The sequence below is a fragment of the Equus przewalskii genome, chromosome 12 (genome assembly GCF_037783145.1).
Source record: "Equus przewalskii isolate Varuska chromosome 12, EquPr2, whole genome shotgun sequence".
NCBI lineage: Eukaryota > Metazoa > Chordata > Mammalia > Perissodactyla > Equidae > Equus > Equus przewalskii.
Genome location: NC_091842.1, coordinates 1,094,002 through 1,118,038, shown reverse-complemented (window position 1 = coordinate 1,118,038; position 24,037 = coordinate 1,094,002). Strand labels below are relative to the sequence as shown.

Here is a 24,037-nt window from a genome sequence, read left to right as displayed (position 1 = left end):
CACATCACCTCCATCAGCCAGAACTCAGTCACGAGGCCCCACCTAGCTGAAGGGAGGCCGGAAAACTTGGTCCAGGCAGAGAAAACAGCGAGTGCAAAGGCCCTGAGGCAGGAACACAAGCATGTCCAAGGGGCAGTTATAGGAGGGAGGTGGGAGAGGTATGAGTGTGGGGAGGGTTGGACGGCCCATTATAAGGACAGTGCTTTCCTTAAGGAGGCCGTGGGGGCCAGAGAAGGGGTGTGGACAGTGGCTGGCATGGCCTCACTCCCGTGGTTAAAGATTTTGTGTTGAGAACAGACTGGGTGGCAAGGCAGAAGCAGAGCGTGGTTAGCAGGTTCTCGTGGAAATCCAGGCTCACCCCAGGCAGTGGTGGCCACGGAGGTGGTGGCAGTGGTCAGTCTCCTGCGGGACTGGATGTGGGCAGTGAGAGGACAGGAGGCAAGGAACACAGCTGAGGCTTTTGGCCTGAGCAGCTGGCTGGACAGAGTCGCCATCAGTGATGGTGTGGGCCGTCTGCAGGCGGGGCTGGTTTGGGGTCGTGGAGGATGGGGAGTGCCTGGTGCAGGGGACCAGCCGGGCAGAGACTCTGAGGCCAGAGAGGGCAGGGCGGGTGGGGAGGGTGAGGCCAGGGTGCGGCGGGGGCAATAAGGGCTGGGAGGCCTGATAAGAGATCTCGGACTTTATTCAGAGAGCTGGGGAGGCCAAACAGCGAAGGCTGGACCTATTTCTATTTCTAGAAATAGCCCTCTGCAGCTGGGGAGGGGTGGACCGTGGTGGCTGGAGGGCAGGGGGGAGCTTAGGGAGACTGGCACAGCGGTCAAGGGCAAGATGACCGTGGCCTGGGTGGGAGGGCGGCCGTGGGGAGAAGTGGGTGGACTCCCCGGGGGTGTACTAGCTTGGGGGGCCCTGCACAGGAGCCGGGCTGACGGAAGGACATGCTGTGCGTGAGGTGCTGCTGGGGACACCACCACACAAGGCTGCCTCCCGATTCACTGTCCCCAGAGGAGGCCACGTGGTGACTGGGGGGCAAGAGTTCAGCTTAAACGCCTAAGAATCAGAGCTCCGGCCTCTCCCAGTCTTCCTTCCCAGGCAGGTGGGTCCCCCGCCCTGTGCACCCTCGTCCACCCCTGTGCCCCCTGCCCCCCCACTTCTTGGCCTTTCCCTTCCTCACTGGCTTTTCCAGTTCTCCTAACTGCTGCCCTGGGGGCCAAGAAAACCCAGCTGGTTCCTGGTTCCGGGACCAGCCACCCACCTGGCTGAACTGGAATGACATCACCCTTTGTCCTCTTGCTGGGAACTCCCAGCAGATCAGGGCAGCAGCCGTGGCCACGGGGAATCCCTGTGTAGCACCTGCTTGCACACCCCCTGCGATGGGGAGGTCACCACCTACACACAAGCCTCACTCACTCTTAGGTAGCTAAGTGACCACCCCTCAGGACCCAGCCACAGGAAAGAGCCAGAATGCCACGTGCTGGCTCTGAGCTGGAAGATCTCAGTTTCTGCTCCTCCAAGTGGGCGCAAAGAAGCTGCCCTGTCTCCCTGCCAGGAGCTGTTTTCGGGAAGACACCTTCCCTCCTTCCTGAGGGCCTCGGCTTGGCTCGACAATCCCTGGGGCCAGGTGGCCAGGCAGGTGGGGTTGGTCACATTTCTGGTGTCAGCGTTTCTGTCCATGTGGCCACAGATAGGGTTCCATAAGAAGTGTAGAGGGGGCCGGCCCTGGGGTAACTGAGGGCCCCATAAGAGGTACTTTTCCGGAATGACTTGGATCACAGATGCTCAAAGTGGAACACCAGGAACCAGAACAGATTGCTCAGCCCTCTGAGGGGTCTCCCACCCCAGGAGGGGAGACTCCTGGTGGGCATTCGCTCCGCTCCCCATGCGCTGGGCCACCCCGGGCAGCACAGTGTCCAGACTCAGTTGTCCCTCCGTAAATCGGGGCGTGAGCCCTGACTTGCCTGGCACCCTGCCAGCATGAGAAGCCAGATGGGAAAGTCCTCTGAAAACCCAGGAAGCGAGGCGCCTTCCTGTCGTGCTGGGGGAGGGAGACGGAGTGCTCCGGGGAGCCCAGGGCTGTCCAGGGCCACAGGCAGGCTGGGGTCAGGCTCCACCATTTCTTAGCCGTGTGACCCCGAGCAAGCCTCAGTTTCCCCATCTGTAAAGTGGCCTTGTCTTCCAGTTCTCCATGAGGGGTGGGGGCGACTAGAGGGGGGATAGGAGGGCGCGTCGAAACGAGAGAATCCCGAAGCCTGCGGGAGCAGTGGAGGCGGGGACCCCAGGGTGGGCGCCGCCCCTTCCCCTGGCTCGGGGCTGAGAAGGAAGGGAGGTGGGCGGGGGCGGGGCCTTGGCGGGTGGGCGGGGCTTCTGGCGGGACGCAGCCGGGGGGCGGGGCTGTGGCCTAGAGGAGGCGGGGCCTCGCGGGGGCGGGCTCTGTCTGAGGGCGTGGCCATGGTCTGGAGGGGGCGGTCTCTTTCTGTGGGCGGGGCCTGGTGGGCTGAGCTCTGGCCGGGGGCGGGGCATCGTCCGGGGGCGGGGCCAGGCGGGGAGCGCTCGGCCCGGGGGCGGGGCATTGTCCGGGGGCGGGGCCAGGCGGGGAGCGCTCGGCCCGGGGGCGGGGCATCGTCAGGGGGCAGGGCCAGGCGGGGAGAGCTCGGCCCGGGGGCGGGGCATTGTCCGGGGGCGGGGCCAGGCGGGGAGCGCTCGGCCCGGGGGCGGGGCATTGTCCGGGGGCGGGGCATTGTCCGGGGGCGGGGCCGGCGGGGAGAGCTCGGCCCGGGGGCGGGGCATCGTCCGGGGGCAGGGCCAGGCGGGGAGAGCTCGGCCCGGGGGCGGGGCATTGTCCGGGGGCGGGGCCAGGCGGGGAGCGCTCGGCCCGGGGGCGGGGCATTGTCAGGGGGCAGGGCCAGGCGGGGAGAGCTCGGCCCGGGGGCGGGGCATTGTCCGGGGGCGGGGCCAGGCGGGGAGAGCTCGGCCCGGGGGCGGGGCATTGTCCGGGGGCGGGGCCAGGCGGGGAGCGCTCGGCCCGGGGGCGGGGCATTGTCCCGGGGGCGGGGCCTCGGCCCGGGGGCGGGGCATTGGCCCGGGGGCGGGGCTCGGCCCGGGGGCGGGGCTCGGCCCGGGGGCGGGGCTCGGCCCGGGGGCGGGGCTCGGCCCGGGGGCGGGGCTCGGAGGGCGGACTCGGCCGTTCTCCCGTCGGCTGCGCGGCGCCGGCTCCTCGTCCTCCCGGGCTCGGCCGCCGGGGTCCGGCTCCTCGTCCTCCCAGGCGCGGGCCGGGCTCGGCCGCCGGGTCGGCGGGTCTGCGGTCCGCGCGAGCGTCCGTCCTGAGCGGCCCGGCCGCGGCTCTGGGAAGCGCGGTGGGAGCGCGGGGCTCCCGGCGCCGCTGCGCGCATGGCGGCCATCCAGGCGCTGCAGCAGTGGTGCCGGCAGCAGTGCGAGGGCTACCGGGACGTGAGCATCACCAACATGACCACGTCGTTCCGCGACGGCCTGGCCTTCTGCGCCATCCTGCACCGCCACCGGCCCGACCTCATGTGAGTGCCCTCGCCGCGCCCGCGCCCCGACCCCGCGGGGAAACTGAGGCCAGGCTGCTCCGGGCCGGGGGAGTGGGCACAGAGTCAGACCTGCGGGACGGCGGACGTGGGGGGACGAGCTGGGGCCGAGCGGAGCCGGGTTCGCAGGCACAGCCCGCCTGTGGCCCCTGCAGGCTGCCCCCTGGCCTCAGTTTGCCTGTCCACTGAGTGGGGCTGGGCCAGAGCCAGGACGTCCGGCCGCCCCCGCTGGCTTAGTCAGTCCGTGACTCAGGCCAGCGTCCTGGGCTCTGGCCACAGCCACCCCTCCCCCTCGGTCTCCCTGGGAAACGGCTGGCAGAGCGGCCCTTCTGGGCCCTCTACGACCCGCACTGCCCTGGGACCTCCCCACTCACCGGATCCGGGTTGAGGGTCACTCGGGGCTGCGCCTCCCCCAGGCTGTGCAGGCAGCTTTAGGAACGCAGCCCAGGGGCACTGTGGGGGAGGGTCCAAGGCAGAGCAGGAAGCCTGAGACCCCCCAGCGTCCTGTCAGCCAGGCCTCCACAGCTGAGGGTGATGGGGCTGAGATGGGGGCTGGGCCTGCGTCCTGGGAGAGGCGGGAAGTGCGCAGGGGAGGGGGCTAGGTCATCTCCCCCTGTGGAGGGTCTTGGAGTCCAGGCTAGGAGGCTGGCCCCTCCTTGTTGCTGGATCTTGTCCCCACCCTGGACCCACTCCAGCTGTTATTCACTCAGCAAACTGTCTTTGGCTGTGACTGGGACCTGGCTTGCCGAGACAGAGCTCTGTGCAGGAAGGCCCCGGTCCCCTGACTCCTGTGAACTGGCCGCTGCAAGGGGGCCTGGCGGGGCTGGGTGGGCGGAGGCTCAGGGAGTGTGTTCTTGGAAGGCTACCTGCAGCCCAGGCGCCTTCTGGAGAAAGTGTGGTGTTCACGAGCATTGTCTAGAGCGGTGGCGGCTGGAGCCTGCGGGGTGGGTGTGTGCCTGCCGGGGAGGTCTCAGGGCTGGGAGAGGCCGGATGGAGGCCACACCTTCCAGATCCTGCCTTGGTCAGGCCTCTCACTGTACAGATGGGGCAAGTCAGTCCCAGAGAGGAGTCACCCTTGTTCGGTCACAGAGCACGTCAGGCAGAGCCGGGGCTGGTGCTTGGGGCACCTCCCCTGCACCCAGATGTCCCCTGTACCCCCCGGGGACTGTCCCCAAGCACCCCTCTGTGCGGAGACTCTAGCCTTGAGAAAGAGGCCTGCAGGTATTTCCCCTTCCTGCCCGAGGTTGGGAAATGCATCTGTGGGGCCCCATGGGGAGCCCCCACGTGGCATCTGGACAGCAGCTGCTGCTCCCCATGCCGGGCTGTGCCTCAGCCGCCCTTGGAGGCAGGAGACAGTGGGGCAGAATGTGGTTCCGCATTCAGCACCCGAAGCTGAACTTTGATGGGGGTGAGCTGGGGACGTGGAGACGGGGAGAGGAACCAGGAGTGGCGGTTGGGAGGCTGAGTCCCACAGGGGTGCGTGCAGGGTCCTGGGTAAGGCTGGCTGGGGACAGAGCCCAGGCAGCCTGGGCGGGATCCGCAGAAGTCTGTGATTGGAGGGAAAGATGGCAACCCTGTCTGCCAGCACAGCAGCCCCAGCATGACAGTATAACTGGAGATTTGGGGCCTTTCCGAGCCCCGGGAGCTTCCAGGGGCTCCCAGCTGTGCTGGGACTGGAGGCCTGGGTGTGTGTGTGCATGCCTGTCCTGGCACGCACTGCCCGCGGTGAGCACAGGAGGGCACACATGGGTGTGTCCACGTGCCGGCACACACAGGCGTCCTATAGCTGCCCGTGTAACCGTTATTGAGTGCCTACTGTGTACTCGGCCCTGCATCCCGTACAAGACGGCCTTGGCCCCTGCCTCACTGAGTGACGCTGTGGTCAGAGAGACAGAGGGCGCACAGATGCACAAATAACAGCTCAAGGTAGCTGCAGAGTCCGAGGGCTGGGGCAGGGAGGACTGGAGGCCGCCCTCCCACCTGCAGTGACACGTGGGCACCGAGCTATCTTATTTACTGCTGACTCGGTTATCGTCCTGTCATCTGCCCCCACTGGACTCAGCTCCAGCAGGGCGGGGATGTCTCTGCTCTGTTCCCTGCTGGGTCCCCCGTGCCTGGAAGCGTGCCCGGCACATGACAGCGCTCAGTAGATGTTAGCATGGAGTGGGAGTTCTATGGGCGAGGTCGTGCATTCGGGGTTCAGTAGATATGGTAGGAGTTCGGGAGTTGTCATTGCACGGTTAGGGCTCTGCAGGGAGAGGAGGCAGAGCCTGGAGTGATGCTGTGTCCACGAGCCAAGGACTACCTGGAGCCGCCAGAAGCTGGGAGGGACGAGGAACAGCATCGCCCCCAGAGGCTCCGGAGGGAGCCGTGATGTCAGGCTTCTGGCCCCCAGAGCTGTGAGGGAATGCATGGCCGTGGTTTGAAGCCGCCCGGTCTGCGGTCATTCATTACGGCAGCAGCCGAAACAAGTACAGGCTTGCCTGCGTGCCCCAGCCCCGGTGCTGAAGGGCCGCTCGGGGTGGCTGTCTTCTTGGGGGAGCCCCCCCGACTCCCCCGTCTGGGGACAAGCCTCTGGCAGCAGGAAAGTGGACATCCTGTCTCCAGGTCCCCCACCTTTGCCACCAGGACATCCTTCCCTTGTCTCGTCTATGCTTCCTGCTGTACGAGGCTGTTTCCTCTTGGCCGGGCCGCGGGCAGCAGCTGCAAAGGAGCTGGCGGGCGCCGAGCCAGCCAGGTGGGGGACTCGGGTCTCCGGACGCACTTCCTGGTTCTGCCTCCACCTGCTCCTCGGGCCCCGGCTCCGGGAGGCACTTGCCACCCCCATTGGTGGCGCCACGGGGACCCTGGGAAGTTCGCGTGCTTCTCTGTTCGGGGCCCACCCAGCAATGCCCGCCCCGCCGATGCAGGTCTTCTGCAGGGGGACCTCAAGGGCACCTGCCCAGCCACCCGCCCGCCTGCCCGCCCGCCCGCAGGGCCTGTTTCCGCGGTGACGCCACGTCTGCCAAGCAGCCAGGTGAGCTCAGCACCGCCCAGAACAAACAGCCCCCTCCCGCCCCCTGGGCAGTCAGCCTGTCAGGGCTGGAGTGCCTCTTTCCCCTTCCGGCCTGACCTGGGACCTGCAGGGACTGAGGTTTCCAGGTGGCGGGAGGAGGGTGGCCAGGGAGCCACCCGGCGCTGGAGGCCGGACCGCTTGGAGGGGTCATGGAGGGGCCCGGGGAGGGTGTCAGGAAGTCAGGGACCTGCTGCATTTTGGCCGGGCCTCCTCACTCTGTCCACTGTGAGGTGACCTGTGCCTCTAGCACGGGGGCCGGAAGCAGGGGCGTCTCCCTGCCCGCTCTTGGAGACACACTCTGCTGGGGGGTCAGGAGAGGGCCCCCCAGAAGCTCGGAGCAGCCCTGTTTCCCTTGGTGGGCCAGAGCAGAGGGTGGGGGGCCTGGGCTGCCCTCCCCCCCATGCCGGGCTCTCGGTCAGCAGGAAGCGGCCTGGGGACAGAGGCCTTCTGTTCCCTGGCCCAAGGGCCCACTGCCCAGGCCCAGCTGCTGCCTTCCGGCCAGCCTCTCCAGGATGGGCTTGGAAAGAGGCTGCCCGCCCACCGCCCTGGGGACAGCCCAGGGCCCGGTGGCCCCCTGATGCCCCTCTCGGGCCACTTTGGAGACCCCCGGCTGACCCCTCCCGGCTGGGCCCTGCTCTGGGGCGGGGGCGAGGGGCCAGGTCTGCTCCAGTCTGGGCAGTTCTGCATCTGGAGGCCGAGGTGTCTCGTTTGCCCACCTGGTGGCAAGAAGGTGGGGCCCTGGGACGCAGCCCTGTGCCCACTGGGACCTCTTCTCCGTGCCTCGACCCCAGGCGGCCTCTGCCCTCTCCCGAGGTCGCTCGTGTCTTGAATCTCCTGTGCCTGGAACCTCTCCCTCCAGGTAGGGGGCTGGCTGGCTCGACAATCTGGGGTTCATGGTCCTGGGCGGCTGTGGGGTCCTGGGTGGCTGTGGCCAGCAGGAGGCAGACCCGGGGCTGAGCCTCAGGCTCTCCCAGCCGGGCCAGGCGGCCCCAGGGCTGGGCACTGGTTGGCACTGGGCAGACAGTGGAGAGAGGATAGTCGCACGTCGGACATATAGACCCAATGAGTTCATTCATCTGCCAAGGTTGAAAGGATGGACGGATGCCACGAAAGTCCCCTCACTAGGCCAGCACTGGATGAATTAATTCATCAGCGAGCATTTATAGAGCGCCAGCTGCATGCCTGGCCCCATGGCAGGTACCCAGGAGTTGTACAGAATATACTGGATTTTAAATTAAGGGAGTTCGACTGAAAAAAAAAATGATCTGACTCGGGACGGTGCCCCGGGCCCCAGCCCACCCGGTGCGCAGGTTCTCGGCCGAGCCGGGGGGAAGCTGACGCGTTTCGGTCCAGCACGTCAGCCGAAGTTGGCTGTCCATCTCCCGGGCCTTCGGGACACAGTCTTGCCCTGGGTGCTTGACACCAGAACGCATCGTCCCGCCGATCAGTGCAGAATCGAGATCAGGGTGTCGGCAGGGCTGGCTCCTGAGGCTGAGCGACAGTCCACCCCAGGCCCCTGCCATGGGTGTAGACGGCCATGTCCTCCTGTGCCTTCGCATCATCTTCCCTCTGTGGGCATCTCTGCATCCAAATTCCCCCTTTTATAAGGACACCTGTCACGTTGGACTCGGGCCCACCCTGGCGACTTCATTTTGACTTGATTCTCTCTGAAAGGGCCCTGTTCCCAAGTCAGGTCACGTTCAGAGGTCCTGGGGTCAGGACCCCAGCACATCTTTTGGGGGGCCACAATTCAGCCCATCCCCCCAGGGCCCCCGCGCTGGCGGAAGGCTGGTCCTGTTGGGCTTCCTGAGAGCCACGGGTGGGGTCCCTGCTTGGCGCCCTCTGAAGGGATTTGCAAGGCAGCTCCGACTCCGCGGTTTCCGCCAGCGCCTGGCCTCAGAGCTCCGGGCCGTGTGGCCCTCGGGGACTAGGGCGATGCCAGCTGAACCCCATGCTGTGGGGGGATGTGAGCTCATGCTTCGGCCAGCCGAAGGCAGAGAAGTGTCTGCCTGGGGACCTGCGGGGAGCCTCTGGGGAGGGGCCTGGCCGGTGCGCTGGGCAGAGATGGGAAAGGGCGTTCCGGGCGTAGGGAACAGCCTGAGCGAAGCCCAGAGGCTGGCGGAGACGTACTTGGAGGGGTCTTGGTCTGGAGAGGTGTAGCCGCTGTGGGACTGACCAGGGCGGTCCCGCCCAGCCATGGAGGCCCTGAGGGCCCAGGGGAGCCGTTGCGACGTGGTGCTATGGGGCGGTGGCCCTTGAACTTGAGTGGAGGGCAATTCTGCCACCTCCAGCCTGCGCCCCTTTAGCCCTGCTCACTTATTGTGGGTGCCTCAATCCACCTGAAGCTCTGAGATGCTCGCCCTGGGTCTGGAGGAAGAGAGGGCCCAGAGGACGGAGCTGCTGCAGCCCCCGGGGTGGACCGAGGCAGCGCGGGGGGTGGACTGAGGCAGCCCCGGGGGTGGAGGGCCCCCTTCTCCTGCTTGTTTGGAGACAAAACAGAGCCTGTCATCCTGCCCTCCAGCCCCGGGCATCTTGCTGTTTGGGTCAGTGACCCGGGGCAGGTCTGGAGAAGACATTGAGCTCTCGGAGGGATGGGGCTGGGAGGGAGGGAGGGGCTCCGAGCCCCCTGATGCAGAGGACTGAGGGCCAGCGTGCAGAGAGCCCCTGGGACGAGGGACGGAGACTGGCCCCTCCCCGCCCGTGGACGTTGGTGGGGTCCACCCAGGATGGGAGGTGGGTGTAACGGCTGCGCGGACAGCACCACCCAGCAAGCGGGTGCCACACCACCCTTCCCGCTCCTTCCGGTCATTTGTCCACCCGCAGACAGACCCATCCCTGTCTGGTCCGCAGCACAAAAGCACCCTCTGTGCTCACGGGGTGGTCTCGGCATCTGGAACGCGTTACCTGGGAGGGGGTCCGAGCGGAAACGGCGAGGTTTCCCGGAGAGCTGGGCAGGTTGATGAACGGATGGCAGGGCGGGGGGCCGGCGGGGCCTCCTGCGGGGCGTGGGGCGGCGGGCCGACCACTGCCCCGTCCTCTCCCCACTCCCAGTGGCGAGAGCCGGCTGTTGCCCCCACCCCGGCCTCAGTGTCCCCATCTGTGTGATGGGCCTTCCAGGGTTGTTATGGGGTCAGAGAGGTGGGGTCAGTGCAGGTCTGGGCTGGAGCCAGGCCATCCCAGGCCAGGTGGCTGTGGGGTCTTGGGTACCCCGTTTGAGACCTGCCTGGCCTCAGCCAGGGTCCCCAAATTCTCTATCAGAAGCTGCAGTAGAACCGTCAGACGGGGACACTGAGGCCAGGAGAGGAGAGAGGGCTCATCGGGGCTCAGGCAGTGCGGCCTGGGTGCGTCGGGACATGGCTCCAGGCCTGAGCTCTCTCCCGTGCCGTGTGGCTTCTGGAACAATCCATTCACCCCGAAGTGGCAAGGCTGCCGTCCAGGACCCCACAGATGCTACGGGGACAGACGGACAGATGGGCATTTAACCAGCACTCCCAGGGGCTCCGGGGCCGGGCCACGGCAGGGGTCAGCCGTGTGGTCTGCTCACAGGCCCTGGGGTGCAGCGGCCATGGTGTGTGGCCATGGCGTGTGGAGTCTGGGGCCAGCCTGGAGCGGGTGCGTGGCTCCTCCTGGCCTTTGGAACCGTGGCTGCGCCTCTGTGGGCCAGTGTGTGTTCAGGGCGGGGGCTCTGAGGTGCCCCCTCAGGAGGGAGCTGGGCACCAGGGACGTTTAACGCCACTCCCCGATTGGTCAAACCTTAGATGCCTGGACGCTGGCACCGGGGCCTGTCTTCCTCGCTGTGTGACCTCCAACAGGTCACGGAGCCTCTCTGTGCCTCAGTTTCCTGATCCGTGAGAGGCGGGCGTGATAGCGTCTGTGGGTGTAGAGCTGAGAGCCGGGGCGATCGTGGGAGGTGCCGGGTAAAGACAGTGATGACCGGACGGAGGAGGGAGCAAGGGCTCGGCCTGCCCTGACCGCTGGGCAGCGTGGAGCTCTGTCCCTCACTGCTCGTCGGCTCTGCTCCCTGCCCAGGAGCCTCATGTCCACCCTGTGGTCTCACCCCTGGACGTTGGCCTCCCGTGACCCACCAGGGCCCTGAGCGTCTCAGGGTTTGAAAGCAGCCCACTGGGAGCTATTCCTGGCTGGGCCGCCCGGGCTGGCGCTCTGCCTCTCTGGGCCAAACCCCGCGGCCACCCAGATGCGGGCAGGGCAGGGTGTGGGCTGGGCCTTGCAGAGCACGGGAGGCGAAGGCTGCCAGGGCCGACCTAGGGCATCCGCGCCCAGGTGACCGAGGGGCTGGCCGGCATCCCTGTGCCCAGCCCTGCCCTCCTCACGGTCGCTGTGTGACCTCACTCCTCCACAGCCCCATTCAGGCCTCGGTTTCCCCATTTAGGCAGAGTGACCTCTGAGGCCCTCCAGCCCCTTCCTTCTGGACTCTGAGCTGTATTTTTACTTTCCAGAAACTTCGATGCTCTCAGGAAGGAAAACATTTACGAGAACAACAAACTGGTGAGTCCCCGTTCCTCCTCGCGGACGGTCTGCCCCGCGCCCCCAGCCCGGGTCCTGGAGGCTGCCCGCCGGGCCCCCTGGTGGGTCCAGCCTTCCTCCGGGGCGGCCGTGGGAGTCACTCCCCAGAAGCACCTCTGCCCCTGCGTGGGGCCCTCCTGCTCCCCTCCTTTTCTTGGTGGGGGACGGAGAGGGGGGCTGCCAGACCCTCCCTCCCCCCAGGGTGCAGGGGCGGCTCTGGGAGGGCGGGGCCCTGGTGGGTCGTGGGATAGGCCAGCGGCAGGGGCCTGACCACTCTGTCCCAGCCCCGTGGGCCGGCCAGCCTGGATTCGGACCCTGCCCCTCCGGGCCAGCCCTGAGACCCTTCCCCACGCTGCCAGCCCCGGGGGCCTTGTACCCCGTTGTCCCCATGGGCTGACGGCAGAAAGGCAGAGCCACCCCCTTGTCCGTCCGTCCCTCCGTCCGTCTGTTGGGGGCTTGCTGTGCCCCTGCTGTGCCCTCCGGCGGGGACGGACGGTGACCTCTGCGTGTGGGCGATTTGAATGTGCATTTGACTCAAGATGGAATAAAACGATAAATTCGTTTCCTCGGCCGCGCTGGCTGCATTTCAGACGCTCCCTAGCCACACGCGGACGGCTGGGACAGAACAGGTCCAGCGTCACAAAGCTCTGTTGGACTGCGCTGACGACAGTGTGGCCTGTCAGCAGGACAAGTGCCAGGAGGACAGGGGGAGGGGTGTTGGGGGCCGTGGTATGTGGTTTCTTTGGGGGACGAGGGCCTCGCTGGGTAAGAGTAAAGCTGAGGGAGCCCCACGGGCATCTGGAGAAAGCGCTGCCTGGGGGGGGCACTGCACGGGCAAAGGCCCTGGGGCCAGAGGGTGCCCAGCTTGTAGGAGAAACAAGGGAGCGTGGCTGGAACAGAGTTGGGGTACAGCTGGAACAGTGGCGGCACGGCTGGAACAGTGTGAGGGCATGGCTGGAACAGCAGGAGTGTGGCTGGAACAGAGTGGGGTTCCTGGAATAGTGGGGGTGTGGTTGGAACAGAGTTTGTGTGTGGCTGGAACAGAGTGGGGAAGACAGAGGCAGGCTGGGGCTGTGGGAAGGGGTTGGCCTCTTCCCTGAAGCCTGTTGTGCTGGGAGCCGTGGGTTCCACAAGACCTGTGCTCAGGGCGGGAGGCCAGGGGCCAAGGGAGGGGAGGGCCGGTGGTGGCAGGGGAGGGAGTCAGGTCCTGGACGTATTTTGAAGAGGAGTTTGTTTGTTTGGTGTTAGGGTTTGTTGTGGGCGGGGGCTGCGGGTCTGGGAGGGCCCAGGAGCCCTGTTTTGGACTCGTGAAGATTGAGGTGTCGCCATGGGACACCCGCGTGGGGGTCGTAGGCAGTTTAGGGAAGGTTCTGAGACGGAAGTGTGGGAGTCCTCAAGTGAGGGATGGGGACTGAAGGCAGGAGGCCGGCTGGGCTGGCCAAGGGAGGGGGGGGTGAGGATGGACACGCCGACACCCACATGCAGAGTTGGGGGCAGAGGAGGAATGATGGGGGTGGAAGGAGAGCCAAGACCGCCGGGTTGGGAGGGCGGGTGTGCCCTGTCCCCTGGCCTGGGAGGCGCCCAGCCCAGGGCGTCTGTCCCAGCCCCAGAGTGCCCCCCCACCTCGCTTTGGCTCCCAGGACACAGGCGGCCCTTGTGTCCCCTGTTGGCCTCGGAGACGGCCCCGCCCGTGGAGAAAGCTACTCCCAACCAAACAAAGCTTGGTGTTTGCCAGGCTGAGGGGCACGGGGGGCGTGGGGCGCTCAAGGGGGCTCGAGGGTAACATGGGACCGGAGTCCTCAGAACAAATAGCCTGAGACGGGGTGGGGTCCCCTTGGGATCCAGGGCACGACCTCAGCTGCTGTTTACCAAGAGCCCTCCCCTGCGATGGGGCTGGCTCCCTGAGCTCCTCAGTCCTGCGTTGTCCGGATGTGTCCCCATTGTACCGATGGGTAAACTGAGGCCAGGGAGGTCCCATAGGCCAGCAGAGCTCCAATGTTGAACCTGACCTTTCTGCCCCCCACTGCCTCCTGGGTCGAGTTGGCAGCTGGGCCAAGAGGAGGGGTCTCCCAGCCCACCCCTGCTGACCGCCCCCATCCCCCAGGCCTTCCGCGTGGCAGAGGAGCAGTTGGGCATCCCGGCCCTGCTGGATGCCGAGGACATGGTGGCCCTGAAGGTGCCCGACCGGCTGAGTATCCTGACCTACGTGTCTCAATACTACAATTACTTCCACGGGCGCTCCCCCAGTGAGTGGGGACCCCCACCCGCCCCCCCGCCGCGGGCCCACCCCTCCTCCCCTTCCTGGGCCTGGGTCTGTTCTTCTCCCCCTGGGGGGCGCTGTTCCCGCAGCTCTTGCCTTGGTGGCTTGGCAGACCCCGGGGGGGCTCCCAGGCCTGGCCCCGGATGCCCCCAATTTGGTCCTGACATTCGGCCCTATGGCAACGGGCTGGCCTGGCAGGAGGGGAGGGGAGCAGGGGGCCGGGCAGGGGCGGCCCGGGGGACTTTATTCCAGCTGCTTCAGTGGCTCAGCCGCTTCCCCTCCCCCACACCCCTCATGGGGGGGCCTTAGAAATCCCCGGAATCACTCTGGGCGCAGGGCCAGCCCCGCCTCCCTCCCTGTTCCCAGTTTGTGGAGGAACAGAAAAGGCCCTCTTCCCTGGCCCGGAGCAGGGCTCTCAGAGCGGAGGCCAGGCGGGGGCGAGGGGGCGAGGCCAGGCCCCTGCCGGGAATGCACTCGCTGGGGCTGCCCCCTCCCCCGGGCCCCCCAGACCGCAGGATCCGCCCATCCCACCCCACGGCCCGGGCACCGGGCACTGGACCCTCCTGGGGACCCAGAGCAGACCCTTTCAGAGCCACCGTGGCCGGGCCCCCTGACCCTGCGTGTCTCTGCCAGTTGGGGGCATGGCCGGTGTGAAGAGGCCGCCATCTGGCTCTGATGAGGAACCGACAGGGAAGAAGGCCCCGTCCCAGCCCGCCAGGCCCTCGCCCACCCCGGCCCGGGGGCAGCCGCTGTCTCCAGTTCGTACAAACCCCATCGTCCAGCAGAAGGATGGGGGTGCCAAGGGGACCCCCCCAAAGGCTGTAAGCGCCCAGCCCACCTCCCTCTGGTTCTTGGGTTTCCCACCAGCTCTCACTGAGTGGGGCGCACGGGACTGAGCATGGCCCCTTAACCATGGTGCCTGGGGGCAGGGGGGCGGGGGTCCCCTCGGGTCCCGGGTGCGCCTTCAGCTGCTGTTTATCAAGATCCCCCACAGGACTGGCTCCCCCAGCTCCTTCAACCTTGAGTGATGGGGATATGATCCCCATCGTAAAGACGGGTAAACTGAGGCCCAGGAGGTCCTGCAGACCAAGCTCCAACCCCAAACCCAGCCCTTTCTGGGCTCCACCAGGCTTCTTGCTCTGTCCCCTCCCTCCTGGGTGGGGCGGGAAAGAATGCGGGGTGTGTCCCCTGCCCCGGGCCAGCCCCACACAGGGCGTGAGGGCGTCCCCACGCCGGTCGGGCGGTGACTTGTGGTTGGGCGCCCCCTGCTGTCCCCGGCTGTCACACCAGGCTCCCCAGAGCTGCAGCAAGGTGGCCCCGGGATGTTGGGAACTGCATGGGATTTCTGTGTCTTGGGGCAGGAGCAGGAGGTGCCAGCGTCTGTCTCCTGGCCCCCGGGACCCCTAAAGTTAGGGGGACCCCACAGTTCCCTCCCCGTGGGCCAGGCTGGAGGCTCTGACCTTGCCGTCCAGCTGGCCTGGGCACCAGCCTGGCTGTGCCTCCCTCAGTCTCTGGTCTGTAAAATGGGATCCTCTCGCCTGCTGATCGATGGGGCGGCCGTCAGGAGGGGGCGCTGGGGCCGCCGGTGTCTCCTGCCCACGGTGGGAGCTCAGACATGTCCGCTGGCCCCCCTCCCCTCCCAAGGGCCAGGCCTCGGTGGGCAGCTCCGTCAGCAGCATCTGTGAGGTCTGCGGCCAGTACGTGCACCTCGTGCAGCGACACCTGGCTGACGGGAAGCTCTACCATCGTAGCTGCTTCAGGTAGGACTGCGTGTGCGTGCACGCTTGTGTGTGTGTGTGCGTGCGTGTGCACACACTTCCTGGGGTGTCCTTGGTGGAGGCTGTGACTCAAAATGATTTGCAACTGTGAGAAGAGGTGTTTGTTGAGTGAATCAACGACCGCATGCGTGAACACGGGAATACGTAAGTGCGTGCTCCTGGGAAAGCGTGAATGAGTGAACAGTGGGGGGAACGAGTGATGGACACACACACGCCTGCAGCTTCCTTGGGGGCTTTCCTCTGCCCCCCAGGTGTCAGCAGTGCTCCAACACGCTGCACTCGGGGGCCTACAGGGCCACAGGAGAGCCCGGCGTCTTCGTCTGCTCCAGCCATCAGCCCAAAGCCCCCTCTGCTAGCCCCAAGTTGCCAGGCTGGGACCCCAGACCGCCAGGGGCCACCCCTGTGGACTCCAAGCCCCCCAGCGCCCCGCGGAAGGCCCAGGAGGCGAGCGGGCAGAAGGAGGCGGGGCCTAAGGCCAGGCCAGCAACCTGGGAGCCTGTGGTGGGCAACTCGACTGCCAAAGGTTTCGCTCCAGCCGCAGCTGACCCTCCGGCCACCACCTCCTCCCACGCCCCGGGGGGGAGCCCAGCCGGGTCCCGGCCCTCAGCAGGCCTGCTGGGCGGCAAAGCCAGCACGCGCGTGACCAACAGCTCCCCGACAGGGTGGTCGTCGCCGGCACGGGGCCCGGTGACCGTCAGCCCCCGTCCTGCCCCGACCTCGAGTGCCCCGGACCCTCGTCCGGCCACCCCACCAAGCCGGGCAACCCCCCACGTGGCAGCCCCCCAGACCAAGCTCAGTTCCAGCCCAGCATCTCCGGGCCCCGCGGAGGCCCCTGCCTGGACCCCGGCAGCCTCCAGGACCCAGCAGGCCCGGGAGCGCTTCTTCCAGGCGCCTGGAGCTGCGCCCAGCCCCGGCCCCGCTGCCAGGGCCCCGGCTCCCGCAGCCACGCCCGCAGCCACGCCCGCAGCCACGCCGCCTGGGGACAGCAGCAGGGAGCAGGCAAGGAGCTTCCTCCGGAAAACCCTGCCGGGGCTCGGGGAGGCTGGCACCCCGGCACCCCGCAGGTGAGTTGGGGCGTGGCCTGGGGTCCTGGGAGGCCGGAGGGGTCCGGGCTCTGCCCTGCCCGGCTGTGGGAGGGGCCACGGTTGTCACTGTACAGCCACCATTTCCCTGCTCGGGGCGCGGGTGCGGGGACACTGCTGCCTGGCCGCTGCGCGGCGCCCTCTTGGTGCCGTCTGAGGACACTCGCTTTACCGAGGAGGACCGAGCTGTGAGTGGTCCGAGGGTCGGCTCGTGTGAGCCCAGCGGGGCTCGGTCCCCTGCCTGCGTCCCAGTGCCTCCCGCATGCTGCACGCGGGACAAACACCATGGCGGGATGGAGGCGGGGTGCCGTGTTAGTGTCCTGGGGCCGCTGGGACGGAGCACTGCAGGCTGGGCGCAAACCGACAGCCCCTGATTCCCCCACAGCTCTGGAGGCCGAAGTCCGAGATCCGGGTGTCGCGGGGCCATGCTCCTTCCTAAGACTCTGGGGGAGGGTCCCTCCTGCTCTTCCGGCTCCTGGCGGCCCACGTGGCCCTTGGCCTGTGGCCGCGTCCTCCACCTCTGTCTCCGTCTGCACTTCTGAGTCTGTCTTCTGCTTTTCTGTCTCGGATAAGGACGCTTGTCATTGGCTTTGGGGCGCTCCCAATCCGGGGTGACCTCATCTTAACTTGGTTACACCTGCAAAGGGCCTATTTCCAAATGACCTCACGTGCTGAGCTTTGGGGGGCTGTGAATTTTGGGAGGGATGCCATTCACCCGGCTGCAGTCACCTAGGGAATGAGGAGGCTCCACACTGAGCTGGCTGACGATGCTGTGCCCTCTGCCCCTCATCCAGGGGGACTCCCAGCTCAGAGCTGCCTGACCCCCACTGGATCACCTGTGGTGCCCAGGGGCGCCCAGGTGGGCCCAGGGCCGGGGAGAGCTGGCCTGCCCTGCCGCTCTGGCACCAGGGTGTCCAGGGCACCTGGGGGCCGAGGCTGTGCAAGGGCGTGTCTCACTAGGGGTTACCCAGCTCCTCCTGGAACCTGGCTGTCACCCTGGGCCCAGATTTGGGGGGAAGCAGGGCAGAGAAATGGTCCCGTGAAGAGTGGGCACGTGGAGGAGCTGCCCTGCCTTGGGGAGGTGTCCAGGGTCCCCGCCTTGGGCCCCGTCGGCTGCCAGCAGCCTTACTTTCTGCATGCGTGTGCCCCCGAGGGGATGCAGGATGGCCTGTGGACATGCAGCCCGTGTGGAGGCCTCAGGCATGTTACTAGGAGGGAGCTGGGCAGGCCCAGGCTGGCCGCTACCTGCACACCCCATCTGCAGTGTGTGGCGGGGGCATTTTAATCTCAGCCGATACTGGAGTTGAATAGGAGGGTAAAGCCATCCAGACGTGGATGCCCATGGTCGGACCCTCGTCCCTCGGAGGGGCTGTCTTTCCTCCCTCAGGAGGGTGGGCATTGGGAACCAGCCACCAAGGGAGGCTCTGAGGCTTCTGCCTGGGGGTCATGGTGGGAGGGGCTCCTGGATCCACCTGTGCCTGATGCCCCCTCTCTCTCACCCACAGGCCCTCCCCAACTACCTCCCCTGCTCTGAATTCCCATCCCAGAACTGAAGGGCCACGAGCAAGTCCATCCGCCAAGCTGTCACCGTCACCATCTCCTCAGGCCCACCCCCCTTCAAGGACTGAGCTGCCAGCCCCCCTGAGTGTGAGCACCACCTCACGGGCATCGACGCCGCCCCAGCTGGGCAGGAAGAGCTCAGCTGTGTCCTCAGAGGTCAGCAGGGTGGGTGCTGGCTCCAGGCTGAAGCCGGAGGCCCCACCGGCAAAGGGTAAGAGTCCCCGTAATGTGGGACAGTGATCCATGGCATGCGGGAGGGGGCCCAAAGATGCACAGACAGTCAGTGCCCTTGGGGCTCAGCCTGCCACACCCTCACCTGTTTGACAGCAGGGAAGTTGAGGCCCAGAGAGGGGGAGTGATTCCCCAGAACACACAGCACAGTGTGGCACGCTGGCCGTGGGGATGCCTGAGGGCAGGACGGCTGCAGGAAGAGAGGACAGGTGAAGCCAGCCTTTCCCGGCAGACTCCCCCTTACCCTACAACCCATCACCCTGCCCTCCACTCAGGCCCGAGTGCCAGCCCCCAGGAAGGCCAGGAGGATGGGCCGGCAGGATGGAGGGCCCGCCTGAAGCCCGTGGAGAAGAAGGACCACACTGAGAGGTGAGGGGCCTGCACCTCCGCCTGGCCTCAGGGTCTGTGTCCATGTAGCCTGAGCCAGCACAGGGCCGCACAGTAGGTCCTCAACAGATGCTTGCGGGCGAATGACAGTGCGTGTCAACCATGCTCACAGCAGGGACGTGTGTGCATCTCAGCTGTAGTAGCAGAAGCCAGCTCACACCTGTCTGGGTGACGGATGGCTCACACCTGCCTGGGTGACAGGGGACAGTTCACACCTGCCTGAGTGACAGGACGGCTCACACCAGCCTGAGCGACAGGACGGCTCACACCAGCCCGAGTGACAGGAGACAGTTCACACCTCCCTGAGTGACAGGGGACAGTTCACACTTGCCTGAATGACAGGACGGCTCACACCGGCCTGAATGGCGGGAGGGCTCATACCAGCCTGAGTGACAGGACAGCTCACACGAGCCTGAGTGACAGTGATGGCTCACACCGGCCTGAGTGAGAGAGGCCAGCTCACACTGGCCTGAGTGACGGGACAGCTCACACCAGCCTGAGTGACAGTGATGGCTCACACTGGCCTGAGTGACAGAACGGCTCACACCAGCCTGAATGACAGGATGGCTCACACCAGCCCGAGTGACAGGGGACAGTTCCACCTGCCTGAGTGACAGTGATGGCTCACACTGGCCTGAGTGACAGAACGGCTCACACCGGTCTGAGTGACAGGAGACAGTTCACACCAGTCTGAGTGACACAGGGCCACATTTCCTCACGAGGCCACAGGTGCCAGGGGCAGGCAGGCCCTCGAGCCCCGCCTGGTCGCTGGGCATGTTGGTCCGGGCCTGCTGTGCAGAGTGGCCGCCCTGCATGTGTGGATGGCATGTTGCGTGTGTGCGGGCAGCGGGCTCCGGTGCACCCTGGGGCCCTGGGCCTGGGGGTGTCTGTGCGTGTGTGTGTGTCGGCCATGAGTCCCAGAGCACGCGCTCACACCCGTGGAGGTGGGTGTTCCAGAGGGTCGTAGCCAGTCAGGTGCACGAGGCACACGACATCCCTCCTCCCTCGGCTGACCTCTTGCTCCCGTCCAGGGCCCTGGAGCCAAAGGAGCCTCAGGTCCCAGGGGAGCCTCTGGTGGGCAAAGCCCCCCGGAAGGTCTCTGGTGGCTCAGAGGGGGGCGTCCGCATCACCCTGACCCCTGTGCGGCCTCAAAGGACGCCGAGCCCGCCCCGCCCCGGACCTGGCCTCTCAGGTAACGCTGGGCCCAACCCGGGGCCCCGAGGTGGCCTGAGCCTCCCCAGCCGGGGACCACGGGGGGGCGGGACAGTGGTCCTGGGCGGGCAGTGTGTGCCTGTGCAAGCATGTGCACATGTGTGTGCACTAGTCCGCTGGCCTTGTCCCCCCGTGCCAACCAGGGTCAAGATTCTGCCCTCACAGGGGGACGTGGGTGCAGGGTTGTGAGGGTGGCCCCGTGCTGGCTGGGGAGGCCCGTGGTGTCCCTGCTGCCCAGCTCAGCGAGGCAGGGGGCAGGACACCGGGCCTGCTGGCCTGACACGTGGGTCCGTCTCCCACCCCTGGGCAGCTGCATCCCCCTCCCCGTCCCCGTCCCCGTCCCGACGCAGGAAGCTGGCCGTCCCTGCCAGCCTGGACATTTCTGACAACTGGCTTCGGTCCGAGCCGTCGGGGCAGGAAGGCCCAGCCTGGAGCCAGAAGGAGGAGGAGAAGCCCCCTCACAGCAAACCAGGTCAGCCCAGGGGTGCCGGCCCCGTTTCTGTTTGGGGTCCTCTGAGAAGGAGGTGCCCGGTGGGGACAGGAGGACTGGACAGAGGCCCCCACTGCCTCCCGCCACCGGAGTTGCAGATACCTGGCAACCCGGGAGCGTCGGCTCCTGGCAGCTTGTGGGACGGGGCGGCCTGGATGCTGGAGGGCTGCCCGGTGCTGCTGACCTGGAGGAGGGCGGGGGCCAGGGTGGACTGGGCACTCATGGGGACGGAGCCTGCATCTGCCTGTGACCTCCTGCCCTTTAGGCACCAGTGGGGGCGGCCCAGGGGCCAGCTGGGCAGGGCAGGGAAGCCAGGCGGGGGCGCAGGGGGTGTCCCAGGGGGCGGGGCTTGGTGGGCCCAGCTGTCAGGGGTCAGACCCCCTTCCAGGCCACGTCTGGGTCGCCTTGGGCCTGGTGCCCCAGGTCCAGGAGGCTCGTCCTGTCCCTTTTCCAGGGAGGCCCCCGGCTCCGGCCAGTGTCCCGGCTCCACGTGGCAAGGCAGTGACCTCCCCAGTCAGGGTGAGTCGGCCGGGATGGGAGTGGGTGAGGGGCTCAGCCCGGCGCCTCCAGGCGCCCCTCACCAGCCCTGCGTCCCCAGCTGCACCCTGACTTCGTGCCCCCGGAAGAGATCCAGCGGCAGGTGCAGGACATCGAGCGGCAGCTGGACGCCCTGGAGCTCAGCGGCGTGGAGCTGGAGAAGCGCCTGCGGGCCGCCGAGGGGGGTGAGCCCACGCCCGCCCCGCCTCCGCCAGCCTGACCCGGGGACACCCCGGCCCCTGCGCCCATGCCCACCCCCGCGCGGCCCCCGCCCGCCCCGCGCCCAGCCTGGCTCTCTCCGCAGACGCCTCGGAGGACGCGCTCATGGTGGACTGGTTCCGGCTCATTCACGAGAAGCAGCTGCTGCTGCGGCTGGAGTCGGAGCTGATGTACAAGTGAGGCCCCCTCCACCTCCCTGAGCGCCGCCCCCTCCAAGACGGCCGCCTCCTCTGGGCGCGGGCGTGGGGAGGCCAGGCAGGCCGGGCCTCACGGCTGCGTCCCCTCGGCAGGGCCAGGGAGCAGCGCCTGGAGGAGCAGCAGCTGGACATCGAGGGGGAGCTGCGCCGGCTGATGGCCAAGCCCGGTGTGTCCCCTCAGCCTGGAGAGCAGCCGAGCCGGGCCAGCCGGGGGGTGGGGGGCTCAGCCCCGGGAGGTGGGCATGGGTATGGGCTTCCCAAGCCCCCTCCAGTGGGCTCCCTGGGGTGGTCACTCTTTGGAGAGGCCAGTGGGTCGTGGTTATGGCACATCCTGGAGCCCAGAGTCATCTCAGCTCCTCCACTTCCTGGCTGTGTGTCCTTGGCCAGGTCACTTGACCTCTCTGTGCCTGGGTTTCAGCCCCTGCAAAGTGGGGAGGAGCCTAGCTCCCACCTCCTTGAGCTGCCTGGAGGAGGAAGTGAGTTAATGCGCGCAACGTGCAGGAAGCAAGTGTTGACAAGCGTGGGCCGCGGCAGAGCGCCCCTGGGTGGGGGCTCGCGTCCTGGCAGTCCCCCCTGCCCTCTTCCGTGGGGGTGAGGCCCCGAGCCTCAGTTTCCGCATCTCTGCAGTGGGCAGATTTCGTGAGAGTGGGTGAGACGACCCCCAGAAGGGCCAGCCACCCTCGGTCTCTGATTCGGTTATTCACTCCGTCGCTCACTCGCTGGCTCATTCATTCGTTCACTCAAGTCGTTCATTGATTTGCTCGTTCACTCGTGCATTCATTAATTCATCCCTTCGCTCATTCGGTCCTTCGGTCACAGTTGCCAAGAGCTCCCTGCAGGCCCCCGAGGCCCTAGCGGCCTCCTCCAGTGCAGGAGCCTGACCCTTGGGCGGTGGGGACGCCTCCCCTGAGCAGGTGGGACAGAGGGTTCCCGCTGACGGCAGGCTGTCCCTGCAGAGGGTCTGAAGTCACCCCAGGACCGGCGACGGGAGCAGGAGCTGCTGAACCAGTACGTGGACACGGTGAATGACCGCAGCGACATCATCGACTCCCTGGACGAGGACCGGCTCAGGTGAGGGGGCCAGGGGAGGGGGGCCAGGGCAGGGGAGAAGGGCCAGGTGAGTGGGGGCCCAGGTGAGTGGGGGAGGCTCAGGTGAGAAGGGCCCAGGTGAGGGGGGCCCAGGTAGTGGGGCTGGAACTCAGGCCCCTCCCACCAGGCTGTGATTGGTCACCTCCCTGCCTTCCGTGCACATCCCCAGGTGGGGCCAAGGCCGAGGGCCCTGCCCAGGCAGCCTGTCAGAGGCCCCCCCCCTACAAAGCCCCTCAGTCCCCCGTGTTCCCAGACGGTCAGGAGGGCCCTGGCCGACAGAACTTTCTGCGACTGTGGGACTGCTCTCGGGCCCGTGCTGTCCGCTGCGCCGCCGCGGGTCACACATGGCTGTCGGGCGCTTGCACTGTGGCCCGTGCAGTAGAGGATGCAATGTCACTTTTATTTTTATTTTCAATGCATGCAGCCACGTGTGTCCCCTGGTGCTGCACTGGGCCACCAGCTTCACAACTGTCCCCACAGAGCTTTCCTGTCCCCGCGTCTAGACAAGGGACCTTTCCAGGCCACCCAGGGTTAGAGGCCCAGGTGGAGACTCAAACACGTTACTCTCTGAGTTTGACGGGGCCTTGGCCCAGGTCGTCCCGGGACCCTGCTGTCCCCATGTCATTGTCCCAGGTTGTCCCAGGCCCCCTTGCCCCGTGTCACTGTCTTGGGTCATCCCAGGGCCTTTCTGTCCCTATGTCACTGTCTCAGGTCATCTCAGGGCCCTCTTGTCCCCATGTCACTGTCCTGGGTCGTCCCGGGCCCCTCCTGTCCCCGTGTCCTGATGAGAGTCTGGGCCCGGGAAGCTGAGGAAGTGCCAGGGAGGGAGAGGGCAGTGCCAAGGTGTGGCCTGTTGGCGGTGACCTTGGTGTCAGGTGGGCTCTGGGCTCAGGGGTGGGGTGGACTGAGGCAGGCCCACGTGCCCCCCAGGGCCTGCTGCCCCTCACGGCCCCCTTGGTCCCGTTTCAGAGAGCGGGAGGAGGACGAGGTGCTCCAGAACATGATCCAGAAGCTGGGTAAGTTGGGGGCAGGGCAGGCCTGGGGGTCGGGCTGGCGGTCGGGCGAGGCTGGGCCTCCTGGGGACATGGATGCACGTCCACCTGGAGACAGGCGGGCTCACCTGGAGGGATCGAGTTCCCGGTTGCTTGGGGATCTGAGAAGCAGATGGTGACCACACAGTCAGGGTGTGGGAGTGAGTTCCCTGTCACTGAGAGGATCCAAGAAGTAGCTGGTGTGGGCGGGGCGAGGGGTGCCCGGTCTGGGTGGCCACTGTGAAGGCCGGCGCCCCATGGCTCCCGTGGGGGAGGGCGGAGGGTCTGGGCATCCTGCAGGCTCAGGGGCCCCGGGAGGGCTCTGCTGGCGGGAGGGAGGGACCCGGGGGCCGTGGCCGAGGACGGGTGAGCCGAGCCGCAGCGCCCGTCGCCCGCAGACCTGCAGAGAAGCGGCGGGTCCCAGAGGAAGAAACCGAGGTTCCGTCTGTCCAGCATCTGGTCCCCGAGGAGCAGAAGCAGGACCCCCGAGTGAGCCGCCGCAGGACCCCCGCCTGGCTGAGCAGGGCGCACCGAGGGGCGGGGCCGGGCCGTGGGGACCGCACACCCTCTCTGCGGGCCCGAGTGGCCCTAATAAAGAGACTCTGCTCGTGGCCTGGGTCCCTCTCCTGCGCGCGTCTCCGGGGCCCGGCCGTGCTCCGGTCTGCACGGTGTGGCCGCGCCCGGCCTGGGGCCGCGTGGACGGGCTGGACGGGAGCCTCTCGGGGCGGGACGTGGCGGGGCCTGTGCAAGGTGCCCTCGGGTGCTGGCCCCTCGAGGGATTTCTGGAGCTGGAGGTCTGCGACCTTGGTCTTCGGGGCGAGGCCGGCCGGACCAAGGCCC

At 67.1% G+C, this 24,037-nt stretch overlaps 1 protein-coding gene across 8 annotated transcripts; it reads left to right on the top strand.

Moving 5' to 3' along the window:
- The first annotated feature begins 3,138 nt into the window (after positions 1–3,138).
- On the top strand, positions 3,139–23,808 carry MICALL2 (MICAL like 2). 8 transcript variants are annotated; one of them, XM_070567263.1, is made up of 19 exons: positions 4,609–4,766; positions 6,455–6,561; positions 7,392–7,459; positions 11,058–11,106; positions 13,229–13,370; positions 14,018–14,205; positions 15,029–15,144; positions 15,414–16,226; positions 17,792–18,015; positions 18,311–18,404; positions 19,454–19,614; positions 19,945–20,106; positions 20,579–20,643; positions 20,723–20,846; positions 20,966–21,056; positions 21,171–21,244; positions 22,034–22,148; positions 23,136–23,182; positions 23,596–23,808. In XM_070567263.1, the coding sequence occupies exons 1-19, from the start codon at positions 4,688–4,690 to the stop codon at positions 23,688–23,690; spliced, it is 2,814 nt and encodes a 937-aa protein (XP_070423364.1). In that variant the 5' UTR covers positions 4,609–4,687; the 3' UTR covers positions 23,691–23,808. The 8 variants fall into 8 exon arrangements, with proteins under 8 accessions (XP_070423366.1, XP_070423368.1, XP_070423367.1 ...); XM_070567262.1 differs by having other exon boundaries at positions 4,611–4,766; positions 17,750–18,015; XM_070567267.1 differs by lacking the exons at positions 4,609–4,766; positions 7,392–7,459 and adding an exon at positions 3,164–3,527 and having other exon boundaries at positions 17,750–18,015.
- Positions 23,809–24,037: the final 229 nt, after the last annotated feature.

Bases quoted from the DNA above. Each gene is read 5' to 3' on its own strand.
- MICALL2 (XM_070567262.1), top strand. From the start codon at position 4,688: ATGTCCCCTGTACCCCCCGGGGACTGTCCCCAAGCACCCCTCTGTGCG. The intron at 16,227-17,749 runs GTGAGTTGGGGC...TCTCACCCACAG, and splicing joins GGCACCCCGGCACCCCGCAG to GCCCTCCCCAACTACCTCCC. The intron at 21,245-22,033 runs GTGTGTCCCCTC...CTGTCCCTGCAG, and splicing joins CCGGCTGATGGCCAAGCCCG to AGGGTCTGAAGTCACCCCAG.